General features: G+C 35.8%; 1 protein-coding gene and 1 pseudogene across 1 annotated transcript; one reads left to right on the top strand and one right to left on the bottom strand.

Annotated features, from left to right (window-relative positions):
* Positions 1-2686: 2686 nt before the first annotated feature.
* On the bottom strand, positions 2687-3493 carry LOC120577499 (uncharacterized protein PB18E9.04c-like). The gene has a single exon (XM_039829057.1). The coding sequence runs from the start codon at positions 3491-3493 to the stop codon at positions 2687-2689; it is 807 nt and encodes a 268-aa protein (XP_039684991.1).
* A 1554-nt stretch (positions 3494-5047) lies between these two features.
* Positions 5048-6120, top strand: LOC11405307 (probable leucine-rich repeat receptor-like serine/threonine-protein kinase At3g14840; annotated as a pseudogene).
* Positions 6121-17169: the final 11049 nt, after the last annotated feature.

Raw genomic sequence — 17169 nt, 5'->3', positions numbered from 1 at the left:
AAATTTGGGTTGATGAAATTGGGGCTTTTGGAGTGAAAACTGGTCTGTTCCCGTAGATTTGTCCGTCGCAACTCGCCACAGCGAGTAAACTTGCACGCCTCGCGAGCTTCACTTTGACAGCATCCCCTGTTTCGCGTTCTTGCGTCTTTTTCACACGTTTATGTTTTGAATTGGCCTTTGGTGTAAACATGAAAGTTGTAGATAATTTTGTTAGCTTTTCAATGGCTTTGGTTTGGTGTGAAAATGATTTTTGGTTTAGGAGTTATGATGAAAATACTACAAGGAGGTCTTAGTGAAATCTTATGAAAATTCAGCATAACCATTTCTAAGTTAATCCAAAACTTATTGGATAATTCCAAATCTCGAAACTAGAAGTACTATGAGTTCAATTAAGGTGTTTAAGAGTATTTAACCTATGTTGTAAGTTGGTCCTTGGGGCAGAAACGAAGTTGTATATAATATTAATGTTCTTCAGAGAGTCTGAAATTAAGATGATTAATGTTGTTGGTTATGTGAAATAATTATATGCCTTATGTGGAAAATGTATGATGTTTAAGTTGTTGATGCTTTTCATTAATATTTTTATGTTGAGAATTGCTTGTGTTGTTTCTGTTGATGTTGAATATTGACCAAGTTGCAGATGTTGGTTTAAGTGGTCTGAGTTGTAAGTTGTCGTTCCAAAGTATTGGAGTCTTAAGTTGTTGATGTTGCCAAAGTTGTTGAAGTCGTAGTCGAAGTTGTTGTTGGTGACTATTTATGTTCAGATGTTTTGTGAGAGGTGGTGTACTCTTACGTTCTTATTCTTTAAGAGGTGGTGTACTCTTATTTGACGTTTATAAAAGGTGGTGTACTCTTCTTTTTCGTTTATAAGAGGTGGTGTACTCTTACGTTGTTATTCTTTAAGAGGTGGTGTACTCTTACGTTGTCGTTTATAAGAGGTGGTGTACTCTTACGTTGTTATTCTTTAAGAGGTGGTGTACTCTTACGTTGTTATTCTTTAAGAGGTGGTGTACTCTTACGTTGTCGTTTATAAGAGGTGGTGTACTCTTACGTTGTTATTCTTTAAGAGGTGGTGTACTCTTACTTGTCGTTTTATAAGAGGTGGTGTACTCTTACGTTGTTATTCTTTAAGAGGTGGTGTACTCTTATTTGTCGTTTATAAGAGGTGGTGTACTCTTACGTCGTTATTCTTTAAGAGGTGGTGTACTCTTACTTGTCGTTTATAAGAGGTGGTGTAGTCTTACGTTGTTATTCTTTAAGAGATGGTGTACTCTTACTTGTCGTTTATATGAGGTGGTGTAGTCTTACGTTGTTATTCTTTAAGAGGTGGTGTATTCTTACGTTGTCGTATTATAAGAGGTGGTGTACTCTCACGTAGTTGTGTTGTCAGGTTGACGTTGTCGTTGATGAATTGTTGAAGTTGTTGATAAAGACAAACCACGAAATATTAATGATGAAGATTATGTTGTGTTGTTTATATTATTATGAGATGATGATTATGTTGTTGTTTATATTATTATAAGATGATGAATATGTGTTGCTTATATTATTAGGAGATGATGATTATGTTGTGTTGTGTATATTATTATGAGATGAAGATTATGTTGTGTTGTTTATATTATTACCAGATGATGATTATGTTGTGTTGTTTATGTTATTATGAGATGATGATTATATTGTGTCGTTTATGTTATAAGATGATGTTTATGATGTGATGATTTATGATGTTATATGATGATGGTTATGATTTGATTATTATGTGCTAAGTGATGATGTATATAATGCGATGAATATGAAGTTAATAATGATTAGAAGTTGATTAAGTTATTTATGAAATATTATAAGAAGATTTAATGTTATTAATTGATGAAGTTTAAGTTGTTAAATGCATTTGATGAATTATATGCTTATTATTATTTGAATGTGAAATCTCACCCCTTCTGCTTGGAAATGTTGCTCTTCGTATGAGTAACTTGCAGGTAATCAAGTTTAGTTGTGAAGTGAGTGACTCCTCACATGTCGTCTAGGGTCGCTCTGATACGTAACGGGATCGGGATATTTATTGTTTTCCATATGTTACGTGATTTATTATGACTTTTATGTTGAAGACTGTTTAGACTGGATTTTTATTAAGTTGTTTAAGTTGAGGCCGTTGTGCCAACATGATGTTTATTAAGATATTTTCCGCTGCATTGAGATTTAATTTTGATATTATGAAATGATTGAAATAAATAGTAATTTTACTATATTTACGTTTGAAAGAAGTGTAGCATTCCGTTTAAGGTGTTTTACTCTGATTTATGCTAAAAAAATTCAAGTTGGGAAAACAGGGTGTTACACAAGGAGTTTCGATAGTCCAATAGTCTCTTAAATTGTGTGGTTTATGTATAGCCATCTCATGGCGGATATCAGGTTGAAGGCCAGAAATATAGCAATTCAAAATAGCTTCAGGGGTTAATCTGGAGACTCGGTTGCAGAGCCTTTCAAAATTGGTTTGGTAATTAGAAACAGAACCATGTTGTCGGAGTTTGAATAGTTCAGCCTGGTGGTTTTCATAAGTGGATGGGCCGAAGTGCAATTCCAAGTTGCGTGTGAAGGAACCCCAATTGGAAAGTTGATAATTATCATACATCCACTTAAACTAGCTGAGAGATTCACATTTCATGTAAAAATTGACCTTGTGAAGTCAGGTTTTGATTGGAATTTGATGGAATTGAAATAATTGCTCGGCTTGAAAGAGCCACTCGAGAGGATTAGTACCATCAAACACTATCAGCTCTAATTTTGGTGTGCGTAGGGTGGGTGGGGGTTTTTGTAGCGAAAAATTATGGGAAGGGAATTGGTTTGAACCAGAAGGGAAAAAGGGGGAGTTTATATTTAGGGCGCTGTAGGGAGTGTAATAATTGTTTCCCATAAAAGGGGGAGGACGCGGCGGTGGTGGAGGTAGGTTTGAAGGACGGGGTGGTTGGGAAAAAAGGGGAAAAGAGGTTGTGGTAATGGAGAATTGTGGGGATTGTGTGAAAGTAGTGTTTGAGAACAAGGGTGTGATAATAGTAGAAGTAGGTTGTGTGTAGGCCAGAGAGGAGATTGGTGTGGTGGTGATGGGTGGGGGGGTAAAAACGGTCAAAGGTTGAGTGGTGGCGGGAAGTGTTGAAATGGGAATAGGTGTAGAGGTTATGGGGGAAGAGACGATGGTAGTTGTGCTAGTACTGAGGGAGAGTGAGGAAAGTGTACCTGATGGCAATGGTGTTGTTGTTTGAGGAAGGCTGACGGTGGTTTGTTGTTGTTGACTAAGTCGTTGAAGAATATCTGAAAGTTGTGTGGAGATTTCGTCGAGGCGAGTGTCCTGGGCAGTGGAAAGGGCATCTTGATGTTGTTGTTGGTCATCAAGCTTGGTTTGAAGGAGGCTCATCTGGTTTTGGAGGTTGATGTTGGTGGCTTGGAAACGATCATCCAGATCTTTGGAGGTGGGGTTTGTAGGTTTGGGAGGCATGGTGAGTGAGTATGAAAGCACCAATGGATAGAAACACTACACTGCAATTGATAAACTAGAAGAACGAATTGAAGGAAATGCTGTAAAGTTTCACTAAAATAAATGCAAGAAGATAAGAATATTAAAAGACGCTTCTTTTTCACTATGATTAGGGTTGGGCTGCTGCCTACAATATATAGTGGTGGCTGACATGATGTAAATACATCCTTCCCCTCCATGTGTCACTAGATGACTCTCTTTCAAAAATAAAGACAAAAGCAATAAAATTAAAAGGACACAAGTTATTTGGTTAAGAATCCTTTGAGCCAAAAGGGCTTTTTAATGTTCCTTTTCTTAGCCTATCCCAAATGCCTATCGCTTGCTATGAATACTAAATCATAAAGTAGAATTGTTTTTGTTTTTTGTTGCATGCCTTTAGATTTTCAAGTCTTAAGTTTATATTGCTAGTTTATGATCAGCAAGGCTTTTCTAATAATATTTATATGAGTGAGTGGCAGAGGATGGGGGTTTCTTGGGGGTGCTGACCTAGGCGGGAAGTCTAAGCTTCTCATTGATGTCTTCCTCACTCTTAATTCAGTAAAAAAAAATCATCAAGGCTATGTTATTTATTTGGGTTGGAGTTAGATGTGTCCTAATTTGAATTAAGTTTATATTCACTTGCATAAAGTCTGTTTTTCTCTAAATTGTTCATATGTTCGTCCGACACTTTTTGCTGATATTGTATTTTATTTTTGGCAAAAATAAAATGATATTTATTCATTCAAATTGAGAGATTACATCATTCAACACCGCTAAAAACGTAAAGGATGAATCTGTGAACATACTCACAGCATCCAAGTTAAGCATAATGCCTACAAAAATATATGATCAAATTAAAGTGACCGGAATATCCATGGTCTCCGGATCTGCAACGTTCAGGCCCAAATCTTTGATTGAATAATCGATCTTCAATATGAATCAAATGAACACCACAAGAAGACGGGGAATCAAACAACGCCGCACAAGACGACGAACAACAAACCACTACACTTAGATGATGAAATCACAAAGAAAAAACCTTGATCTATGTGAAAATCACTTATTTAGATTGAAATATTGAGAAAAAGATGAAGATGAGTAATTTCAGGTCAAGAATTGACCCAAAACCACCCCTCAATAGAAAATCAAGAGAAAACCTAGAGAGAAAATTAGGGCCGGCTTGTTGGAGAGGGAGGGGAAGTGGTGATATTTACTTCTATGTTCTATTTTAGTACATCTCTTTAGTGCCGCTTTTCCTAAGATATCTCGGATATATTGTTTGCTTAAATTTCTAGGGCAAAAGGGTCTTGCTTCACAAAGGAATGTATTCACCTTACAACAAATCAAAGCAGCAACAAACAACTGCGATGAATCTCTCAAGATTGGTGAAAAGGAGAATTTGGTCCAGTTTACAAGGTATATGATGCACAATTTAACGATCATCACGGACAATAATCATAATAAGTTGTAACTGGGTTAATCATAAGTGTATACTGTTTCACGAAATGCAGGGTGTTCTATTAGATGGCACAATAGTAGCTATTAAACGGTTATCTTCTGAATCAAAGCAAGGAACTCGTGAATTTACTAATGAGATAGGAATTATGTTAAGTTTACAACACCCTAATATTGTTAAGCTCCATGGCTTATGCGAAGAAGATGATCAGATGTTGTTGATATATGAATATATGGAAAACAGCAACCTTGCTCATGCACTATTTGGTAATTACTTTACTGTGTCCAAGTTTTATTGTTGTATCTGTAATCATTTACAATCTTTATAATTGAATTGTATTGATATCTAATTTCTATCAGCCGAAAATGAAGACCAAGAAAATTGTCAATTGGGACTGGACTGGAAAACTAGGAAGAGAATTTGTATTGGTATTGCTAAAGGTTTATCTTACCTCCATGAAGAATAAAAAATAAAGATCATTCATACGGACATCAAAGCCGCTAATGTGTTGCTAGATAAATATCTCAACCCTAAGATATCGGATTTTGGTTTTGCTAGGGTCACCGAAGAAGGAAAAATCCACATTACCGGTAGTATAACCGGCACATAGTGAGTTCCCATACTTGTCAATGACAGTATAAACAATTCGATGTGATATATAACTACTAACTATATTTGATTTATTTTCACTCCACAGTGGATACATGGCTCCTGAGTATGATATGCATGGTTACTTGACAGACAAGGCAGATGTTTATAGTTTTGGAATTGTTATATTGGAAATTGTTAGTGGAGCCAGAAGTACTCAAGAGGAACCCTTCTCTCTTGTTGATTGGGTAATGTTCTTATCCTCTCCTTAGTTCATGCAAAAAGTATATTTCTTTACAAATTTCATTATGTGTGTGTGCACTTTTCAACCACCAATAGCCTTTATTTGAAGATTTGAATCATACATTAACAGGTGCACCTCTTGAAGGAAGAAGACAGTCTGATGGAGCTCGTTGATCCGAGGTTGGGCAAAGACTTCAAGAAAGAGGAAGTAATTTTGATGATCGATGTTGCTCTTTTATGCACCAATTCTTCTCCATCCCTCAGGCCATCCATGTCTTCAGTTGTAAGCATGCTTGAAGGAAGAGAGAAAAGTACAAAATAATCTGGTAGAATTAACTTAGTACAGATGAATCTAATGTACTTATATATGATGCTGACTTTTTACTCGTGTTGAACTTGTGACTACAATTTACATTTTAGATTACAGAACTTAATGAAATGAAGTATTATTTATTTATTTACTATATATAATATACACCATGTTATTTTTCAAAAATATATAATTGTTAAAAATACATTGTTTAGGGAACGTGTTTGCAAAAAGAAGTTTTGAAATTATTAAACAATAGAAACGCACAAAATGTGTTTAAACTATTTATGTGTTTGGTACTATGGTCTTGAAAATTGCTTTTGATTAAAATTGAGTTTAACCTGAAATTATTTAGGTATTAATTCATTTATAGTAAAAGTGATTTTGTAAAGACATGTTATTTGAATAGTTTTAGAATGAATTTTGAGCTGGTAATTTCTACAAAAAACAAATAAATTTAAGCTTTAGATAAGAGATATATATTTTATTTATTTATATATTTCATTATCTTTGGTACATGGTTTTTGCAACTATAGTATTTTTTTGGGTTCAATTATATTATCTATACTATATATACAGAAAATAACATGTTTTGGTTTTTTAGGTTGTTTTCTTTTTTTTAAAATTATCCTCAACTTTCAATACAAATAGTAATATGACTTAGAGAGAAATGAATGAAACTCTTAATTCTCATTATCTAAAAAGAGTACAGTACAATGGTATTTATACAAAAGAGGGAAAGTATGCTAAGTACTGTGAACTAGCAACTAGAGAATTGCTACTCTAACAGTAAAGCTAAAACATGAAAAGTAATAGTCCCCCTCAAGTTGGAGGTTTGTATATATCAACTAAACCCAACTTGAACAACAAAGAAGTGAAAGGCTGAGGAAGAAGGGACTTAGTAAAAAAATCTGCAAGTTGATTTTTAGAGGAAATGGGAAGAAGTTTCATGATTCCTGCTGCAAGTTTTTCTCTGACAATGTGCCAGTCAATTTCCAAATGTTTAGTTCTTTCATGGAACACTGGATTAGCTGAGATGTGAAGAGCACTCTGGTTATCACAGTACAACATAGGAATTCTAGTGCATGTAATCTGCAAATCTTTCAAAAGATACATCAGCCATTGAAGCTCACAGGTAGCTGCTCCCAATGCTCTATATTCAGCTTCAGAAGAAGACCTAGAGACAGTGAGTTGTTTCTTGGTCCTCCATGAGATCAATGAATCACCAAGAAAGAAACATTGCCCAGAAATGGATCTTCTGGTGTCTCTACAACCTGCCCAGTCAGCATCTGAGTAACCTTGGATATAAGGAAGTGAAGATCTGGGAAAATGAAGACCTTTGCCAGGACAAGTTTTGAGATATCTAAGCACTCTTAAAGCTGCATTGTAGTGTGTTTGAGTTGGCTTAGATAAGAATTGGCTCAATTGTTGAGTAATGAAGGTAATGTATGGTCTAGTTGCATTCAAATACAATAATCTCCCAACAAGTCTTCTGTAAGCAGGAATATCTGTGTATGGAGGTGAATCATCATGATATAGCTTGATTGAAGGATCTGAAGGGGTGGCTACAGGTTTTGAATCTAAAAGACTTGTATCAGACAACAAATCCAAACAATACTTCCTTTGGCACAAAGAAATGCCTAGTTTTGAATGAGCAACCTCCAAACCCAAGAAATATTTAAGTTGGCCCAAATCTTTAATTTTGAAGGAATTGTGAAGAATATTCTTAATAAAAGTGAATTCATCCAAAGAGTTACCAGCTAAGATTATGTCGTCAACATAGACTAAGAGAGCAGTGAATTGAGTGGTACTATGTTTGATGAACAAAGAGTGATCTACTAAAGCTTATTTATACCCATGATTCACTAACAGAGATGCCAATTTTTCATACCATTTCCTGCTGACCTGTTTGAGTCCATATAATGATTTGAGAAGCTTGCAACATTGATTAGGCTTAGTGGTGGAAACACCTGGAGGGATGTCCATGTACACATCCTCTTGAAGATCCCCATGCAGAAAAGCATTATTGACATCTAGTTGGTGAAGATGCCAATGATTTAATGAAGCAAGTGCTAAAACCAATCTGATGGTGGTGTGTTTGGCTACAGGGGAATATGTGTCAAAGTAGTCCAACCCCTCTACTTGATTGTAGCCTTTAGCAACAAGTCTGGCCTTGTATCTTTCAATAGTGCCATCTGCATGATGCTTAATCTTGTAAATCCACCTACAACCTATAGGTTTAGCATTAGGAGGTGAATCAATTATCTTCCAAGTTCCAGTATTTTCAAGAGTAGTGAGCTCAACTTGCATAGCTTGCCTCCAACATTCAAACTTGTTTGCCTCAGTGTAGGTTTTGGGTTCATTATGAGCATGAAGAGACAAAATGAAATGAGAGTGGGGATTAGAGATGTTATGATAAGAAACATAATTGGAAATAGAGTACAAGTTATTGACAGATGTAGATGATTTATGAGTACAAATATAATCCTTCAAATAAGAAGGAGAAATTTTATTCCTGGAAGAACATCTAATGGGTGGAGGAGGAGAAGGGTCATTAGTGGGTGTAGTAGTAGTTGTAGGCTGAGTATGAGGAACAGATTCAGTAGTTGATGGAGAATGAGAGATATCAGAAACAGAAGGAATGATAGGAGGGGATGAAATGGAAGTGAAATATTTCCAATCAAGACTCTGAGATGAGGAAACAGATTTATAAGGTAAAGCACATTCATGAAAAACAGCATGTCTAGATATGAAGATCTCTCTGGTATGTAAATCATATAAAACATAGCCTTTGAAACCTAACTTGTATCCTAAGAAAACTGACTTTTTGGCTCTAGTTTCAAGTTTAGTTCTGTGACTTTGAAGGGATGAAGCATAGCAAAGACTACCAAAGACCTTAAAAGTAGTGATATCTGGTGGACTGTCATAAAGTAAATGGTAAGGAGAAAAATTGTGCAGAACAGGTGTAGGTATTCTATTGATGAGAAAGACAGCATGTAAGAAAGCATATGACCAAAAAGATAAAGGTAATTTTGACTGATATAATAAGGCTCTGCCTATGTTCAATATGTGTTGATGATTTCTTTCCACTCTTCCATTTTGTTGGCGGGTTTCAACACAAGACCTTTGATGTAAAATACCTTTAGAGGCATAAAATTCATGGAGGAGAAATTCAGAACCATTATCAGTTCTGATGATTTTAGGTGTAACATGAAATTGATTCTCAATCATGACAATGAAGTTTTTAATGTGCATAGGAACTTCTGCTTTTGTTTTAAGCAATATGATCCGCAAAAATCTAGTGTGATCATCAACTATGGTGAGAAAATATTTGTGACCATGAATAGAATTAACAACAAGGGGTCCCTAAATATCAAAATGAAGTAACTGAAATTTACTGCTAGCATGAGAAGAACTATGGGAAAATGGCAATTTCTTATGTCTGGCAAAATGACAAACATCACATGCAGCTTTATTATCAACAATAATAGAGGGATGCAAATGAGTCATAGAGGACAATCTATGATTCGACAAATGACCAAGCCTGAAGTGCCACAATGCAGATTCAGGTATTCTAGAACTATCAAACACAGTTTGAGACTGAGTAAAACTAGAATCAGAAATAGTACAAGCACTATGTGCCATTTTATTTGGTAAAGACTTAGATTGCTATGAGGATGCATCTTCCGATTAGGAAACTGCATAGACAATGTGTAGAGACCATTTGATTTATCACCCAAACCAATCATCTTCTGTGATGTCACATCCTGTATAACACATTTATTAGAAACAAAATTGACACTACAAGATAAGGAATCACACATTTTGGAAACAGAAATTAAGTTGACTTTGAATTCAGGAGAATTCAGAACATGATTTAGGTACAAATGAGGAGTAAAATATACATTACCAGCATAATGAACATATATGGAATTACCATTGGGAAGAGTAACAAGCACAGGTTTGATTTTGTAAAAAGCAGTGAAATGAGATTTTGAAAAACAGACATGATCATTAGCGCCTGAATCTATGATCCAAATAGGCAAAGAATTGATATGAAAAGAGCATGAGAAAGCACTTTGTATACCTGACTGATAAGGAACAATAGGCATGGATGGTGAAGTGGTGAGTTGATTTGAAGTAGAAACAGAAGGAGACACAGCTGAGGATAACAGAGTTGCTTGTTGAAGCAAGTTCACAAGGTGCTCATATCTGTCTTGAGAAATACTGAAACCTGAGTCACCTATTCCCATGCTCAGTGTTACTAACATTTCCAGATTCAACTGTAACACTATTAGTGGATCCTTGAATGGAGGCAGTGGAATTTCCTGGTCTGTTAGCATTGGGAAATCCATGCTTCAGGTAACAGGTATCAATGGTGTGGTTGGTGCGGTTACAAAAGGTACAGTGTCTAGATGAATTTTTTAGATTGCTATAATATCCTTTACCACGACAATAGGATTTCTTGGAATCAGCAGCATTAACCAAAATATTGGATTCATCAGCAGGAAGAGAAAGGATAGGTGCATGATTACTCTCTTCTTGAATCACCAAAGAATACACCTTGTTCAAGGATGGAAGAGGATCCATAAGCAAGATCAGAGTCTTGACAATTGAAAATTGATCATTCAATCCAATGAGGAATTGCATGATTTGGTCTTCAACACGATAAACATGAGCACGAGTTGAAGCTTCACAACGGCATTGATGAATGCAAGAACAATTTGGAAGAGGTCTATGTGAATTAAGTTCTTCCCAAAGTGAACGCATCTCAGTGAAGTATTCAGAAACAGTTTTACCTCCCTGCTTTAGATTGTTGATGGAAGAACGAAGAGTAGAAATTCTGATTCTATCAGCTTTTGAGAATCTCTCTTTCAGGTCCTCCCAAACATCTGAAGCGTAATCGTGAAAGACAATAGTTTGAGCAATGGATTCAGAAACGGAATTGATAATCCATGAATGAATTAGATGGTTGCACCGTTCCCACGCTTCTCTGTTCAAATCCAAAGCTTCAGGTTGTTGAATAATGCCATTGATGAAGGCGAGTTTGTTCTTCGCTCCCACTGCGCGTTTCATCGAACGACTCCAAGCTAAGTAATTTGAGCCATTGAGTTTGGGAATGATCGTAACAGAATTCGGTCCTTCGCTTGGATGAACGTAGAAAACTGATTCTACATCTTGTTGCGGTGCAGCTTGAATGATGACAGGAGCTTGACGAGGAGGCATGATTCAATTGAGGAATCGAAAAATCAATGCGTAAAAACGCAAAATTGAAGGAGAAGAAAGAGAAGAAAAGAGATGAAAATCACCGATTGAAACAAGAAAGAGGAAGTAGAGAAGCAAAGAGAAGAGCTTCTGCAAGTAACAATGGTGGAAAGAGGGAAGAAAAACAGAGGTAGAAGAAGAAGAATGCGGCGGAAACAACAGAAAACGGTTAGAATCGGAACTTCTCTCTCATGAGAGAGAAATCTGATACCATAATATGACTTAGAGAGAAATGAATGAAACTCTTAATTCTCATTATCTGAAAAGAGTACAGTACAATGGTATTTATACAAAAGAGGGAAAGTATGCTAAGTACTGTGAACTAGCAACTAGAGAATTGCTACTCTAACAGTAAAGCTAAAACATGAAAAGTAATAAATAGCTCATACAATAAATAGATGAGTAAATTCAAACATTAAAAGAAAAGTGTAACAAACATGATATGAGTATATATATGTCCAGTTTAGAAGATATGACACGGGTCTCTTGTAACTTAACCAATATCATAGGTTCAAATCCAGCCTTTGGCATGCAGAGCGTTTAAACTATTAGGGAGAGTTTGCCGCTTATTTGAGTACTACAATGCTCGAGGGATTAGTCTTGGAGATATACCCAGTTTTACACCAAAAAAATATGCACAGTTTTTTTTCCGTTATAATTCAAACGTGACTATAGACAGGTATATTTATACTTGTTTTTTCATTATCTCATTCATATTGTTTAACTTTTTATACTTTATCTTGTTCATCAAATAAAAGTTCAAACTCTTGTGGTTTAGTACATGTTACAAGATAAAGCCTATAGAATTTCAGTTACCTAATGGAAATTTCACCACTACAATATGCAGGAAATGTTCACTTTTTCGTTATCCCTTGTTTTCGTGAATATTCTTTATTTACCAGACTTTTCCTTTAATTTGGTATTAGTATCCAAACTAGAATTAAAGGTTATGTATGATTTGCATACTAGAGAGATTTTTGTTTCCACAAATGTTACATTTCATTAAAATATCTTACCTTATCATACAACCATGAGTTGTCTTGTTTCTCATTCTTCTAGTTCTATTCCTCCTGTATCACCATGTGAAAAAAAAAAAAAATCTCTGTTGATATTGATTGACTCTTCTACATTTAACCCTCACATTTCTGATCATGAGCCTTCTTCACAAGGGAACGATATTATACATACTCCACCTCCCATTTTGGATTCTGAAATTCGCTTAGGACCTGGACCACCTAATCATGATCAATTCATATCAGACAAATCACATTCCAATACCAACCATGACTATGCTACTCCCAATCATCCAAACAATTTAGTCGAGTCCACAAATATAGACATGAGCACAATTCCAGCACTTCTAACACAGACGCTTCCACACACACACACACACATAACAATCAAAATGCTTTGAGAATGTCTACAAGAGTAAGTTTTTCGCCACTACACTTAAAGGATTTCATCTGCAATCCTTCACCTCATCACTCCAATGCAATCTCGTCAAGTATTTTGTATTATATCTCATATTTTCATTCTTATTCTAATATTTTCCCATCACAATCTCTTTTTCCATGTTGGTGTCTACCTATTATGAACATTATACTTATAACGAGGCTGTTAAGTCACCGTTCTCGGTCCAAGCCATGAATGATGAGCTTATTGCTCTTGAAAAGAATGGGACATGGGAAATAGTATTGTGAGAGTTAACTTAAAATCTAAAAACTGGAGAATCGTGCCACGATGGAGAAGCAACGTGCCACGATTGTTGAAGCAAGTTTGTGAAGCAGTCACTGGAAAAATCGTGCCACAATTGAATCGAATCGTGCCACGATGGTGCGATTGAAGATAAAAATAAAACGTATTTTCAGTGAAGATTTGTTTCAGTTTTTTAAGGGGTTACTTTCCACTATAAATATAAGCCTTGTATCAGATGATAAAGTGTGTAGAAAAACAGGGTTTAGAAGCCAACATACAAACTAGGGTTTATAGATAATTTCTCTTGGCAACAACACTAGGCTTGGGATTGTTTTGATTCACCTTGAACAAAACACTATTAGGATTGAGTCTCTTGGTCACAGGAAGGGCTGGGACTTGGGTAGAAATAGGTTTGAAGACTAATTCTTGTAACTCAATATCTCTTTGTAAAGAAACTCATATCATTATAGTGGAACGGAGAACTGCTCTCTCCCCCAGACTAGGTCATCATTAGACCGAACTGGGTAAACAAATTCTTGTGTTCTCTTTCTTCCTTTTATCTCTTGCTGTTTACTTTTATTTTGGATTATTTGCTACCCGCTTGATTTGATTACTTGGTATTAATTTGCTCCACGCATCAAGTTTTTTATTGGTGTGGTTTTTTACATCGAATACACACAATTGGCGCCCACCGTGGGGCGAAGGTCAAATCAATAACCAGGTATCATGGGTTCGAAGTGGGATATTGAAAAGTTTACCGGTAGTAAAGACTTTGGGTTGTGGAAGGTAAAGATGAGGGCAATTCTAATTCAACAAAAGTGTGTTGAAGCATTAAAGGGAGAAGCACAGATGTCTACACATCTGACACCTGCTGAGAAGACGGAGATGAATGATAAAGCGGTCAGTGCTATCATTTTGTGGCTTGGGGATAAGGTGTTAAGAGAAGTATCAAGGGAGACTACTGCTGTGTCTATGTGGAATAAACTTGATTCATTATACATGACCAAGTCTTTGGCACATAGACAATGACTGAAACAACAACTCTACTTTTACCGAATGGTGGAGTCAAAACCTATAATGGAGCAACTGACGGAGTTCATTAAGATTATTGATGATTTGGCGAACATAGATGTTAATCTGGAAGACGAGGATAAAGCCTTTCACCTACTGTGTGCTTTACCTAGGTCCCTTGAGAATTTCAAGGATACTATGCGTAACGCCCACTTTCGTTTAATCGTTTATTTAATCGAGTTTAGGTGATTATATTATATTTATATAATATTATTATATTTATATAATATATGCATGATTTTGGTATGTCTTGATGATTTATGATGATTTGATCGATGACGTGTTAAGTTATGAGCTTTGGAAGATTTGATAAGAATATGAGAATTATTTTATTGTTAAATAAAATAAAGATTTGAAAATAATATAAAATATTTAGTTGAGGGCTGTTTTGATATTTTAGATAGTTTTGGGGGAGAAAGTGAGATAAGATAAGTTATTAGAAAGAGGTATAAATAGGGAAGACCTAATATCTTTAGAAAACTATTGTACGTGAAAACTTTTGGAAAAAGGGAGAAAAGCTTAGAGAGGAGCAAGAGACCAAGAGTGCTGCGATTTTCTTCAAACAAGGTAAGGGTGAGACTAATAATTCAATAACGTTGATTGCTGTAATTCTGATGATTAATTGACAAAGTTAGGATTGATTTAGAAAAGTTTTGGAATTAGGTCAAAACCCTAAAAATTGATGATCAAACGGTAAAACTTGTTTAGATTGATGTAGAAACCGTCCTTTAACCTTAGAACATGTTTAGGATGGATTATGGGATCAAAATTAGGCTTTGAACCATATTTTTTGATGGATTTGCGAGAAAACCCCTAGTCTGCCCGTGCTTCTGTTCATCGCTCGCCACAACGAGTGATGATCCTCGCCTCGCGAGTGATGACCTTCATCGCTCGCCACGCGAGCCCTTTCCCTTCGCCTCGCGAGTTGTTTGGTGCAGCTCACCATGGCGAGCAACCCTTTCTCGCCTCGTGAGCTTAGGCAGAGAGCATGTCATAATTTGTGTTTCGACCTTTTTAGTTGGACCTTGAGTGCCTTTGAGTGCCTGAACATGCCTAGTATTGATTAGGAATGAATGTAGGATCAGAGGGAACCCAGAACAAGTTTATTTTGGGAGTTGAGTGGTACTCGCCATGGCGAGTAAGAACTCTCGCCTCGCGAGCACAACCAGAATGTACTTACTTGAGTGTTTGTGCGATCTGTGTCGCACGTGTTGATCAAGAGCGAACCCCTAGTTGGTATTAAGACCTAATGATGACGTTTAATGCAGTCTGTAGAGTTGTTTAAGTTATGTTGATATTAAATGAACATGAACTAATGTATTGTATATTCATGCAAGATACGAAGGTTGATATTCCTGATATTTATAAGCTATTGATATAATGATATCATCTTGTTTATGTGATCTGTTTATGCTGCTTCCGTTATTTAACTAAGTGCATAAGTTTATGATGAAGTTAGCTCCAAATTATTGGATGCATGATGATATGTTGATTACGATGTTTTTGTTCATAAGTGTCCATGCATAGCATCTCATTGAGCTTAGTCCTCACCACGAATAATAGGAGCCTTGTCCTCCGCACGTTTTATAGGAGCTTTGTCCTCCGCACGATTAAAGTATATTAATACTTATGATGACGATTGGTACCACATGCATATAGGGAGTCTAAGAGCATTGTCACATTGTCATGATTAAGATGCCTTGTTGATGATGATTGAATACGTGATTACGTGATAAGTGTTTATCAATTATGTGATTTTGTTCATGATAATTGGATATATGATTATGTTATAACTGTTTAGCAATTATGCAATGTTATTTAAGGAATGATTATGATGTTAATTTATAATTCGCAATTACATTGATTAATGTTATTTGATTATGAAATCTCACCCCTTCTGCTTGAAAATGTTGCCCTTCGTATGGGTAACTTGCAGGTGATCGTGCTTAGTGTGCAGTTTGCTTTCGTGAGTTGGCCTTGCCTTCACTGTGTCGTCTAGGTCGCTCTGATACGTAACGGGATGGGGTTTATGTTTATGCATGCTTCATTCTCTTACGTGACTATTATGTTATTTTTATAATGTTATGGATTACGATTATGAACTATTTGATGGGGCCTACGTGCCAAAACGTTTTATGAATTAAGATTATGATTTTCCGCTGCAATGGTTAAGATATTGGTTAAATTGTTATTTAACTGTTGGATTACGTTATATGTGATATCCCGTTGTTTGATGATTACTCTGATAAATGTTATGTTTTAAGAATTTTTAAATATTGGGAAAACGGGGTGTTACAGTATGCTTTATGGCAAAGAGGACACTATCACTTTGGAGGAAGTTCAAGCAGCTTTGAGAACCAAAGAATTGACCAAGTTCAAAGAGTTGAAGGTTGATGATAGTCGAGAAGGCTTGAATGTTGATGAGTCATTTATTGACTATTTTAATATGCTTTTTAGTTTAGTTTTATTTAGATTTTATTTTATTTTATGTTAGTATTATTTCCTTTTTATGATAGTTTACTTTAAATTGCATTTTATTTTATTTCAGGAACGAATATTGGATGGATTGAGTCTTGGAGCAAAAGAAAGGGACTTGGAGCCGATTGAATGCAAAAATATGAAGATTGAGAGACAAAAATATGTCTCCCCCATGTCAGAAGCTTGGCACGGCCTGTGCTAACCTTGGCACGGCCGTGCCACCCTCCAGAGTCACTTTTGCTGCTTTTGCTTAGATTTTAAGCTACTCTATTTTTAGCCCGAATGTAATAGCTTAGATTTTAAGTCGAACAAATGCTATAAATAGAGTAGCCATCCATCACAAATATTCATCTTTACTTGGAATTCAATAAGTGACAATTGCTTTTCTAATTAAAGTTCTTTTCTTTTCCTTTATTTTCTCGTCATTTACCTTTATGCTTTCTCTCTTCTCCCCCATGTCTACGATGAACATGAGTGAGTAGACTTCTCCTTGTCTTGGGATTGTTGGATAAGTCTAAATGACATAATCCTAATCAAACCAAACTCTAAGCC

Source organism: Medicago truncatula, chromosome 8, assembly GCF_003473485.1.
Source record: "Medicago truncatula cultivar Jemalong A17 chromosome 8, MtrunA17r5.0-ANR, whole genome shotgun sequence".
Classification (NCBI taxonomy): domain Eukaryota; kingdom Viridiplantae; phylum Streptophyta; class Magnoliopsida; order Fabales; family Fabaceae; genus Medicago; species Medicago truncatula.
Note: the sequence above shows the minus strand (reverse complement) of the source record. Positions and strands in the feature narration are given on the sequence as shown.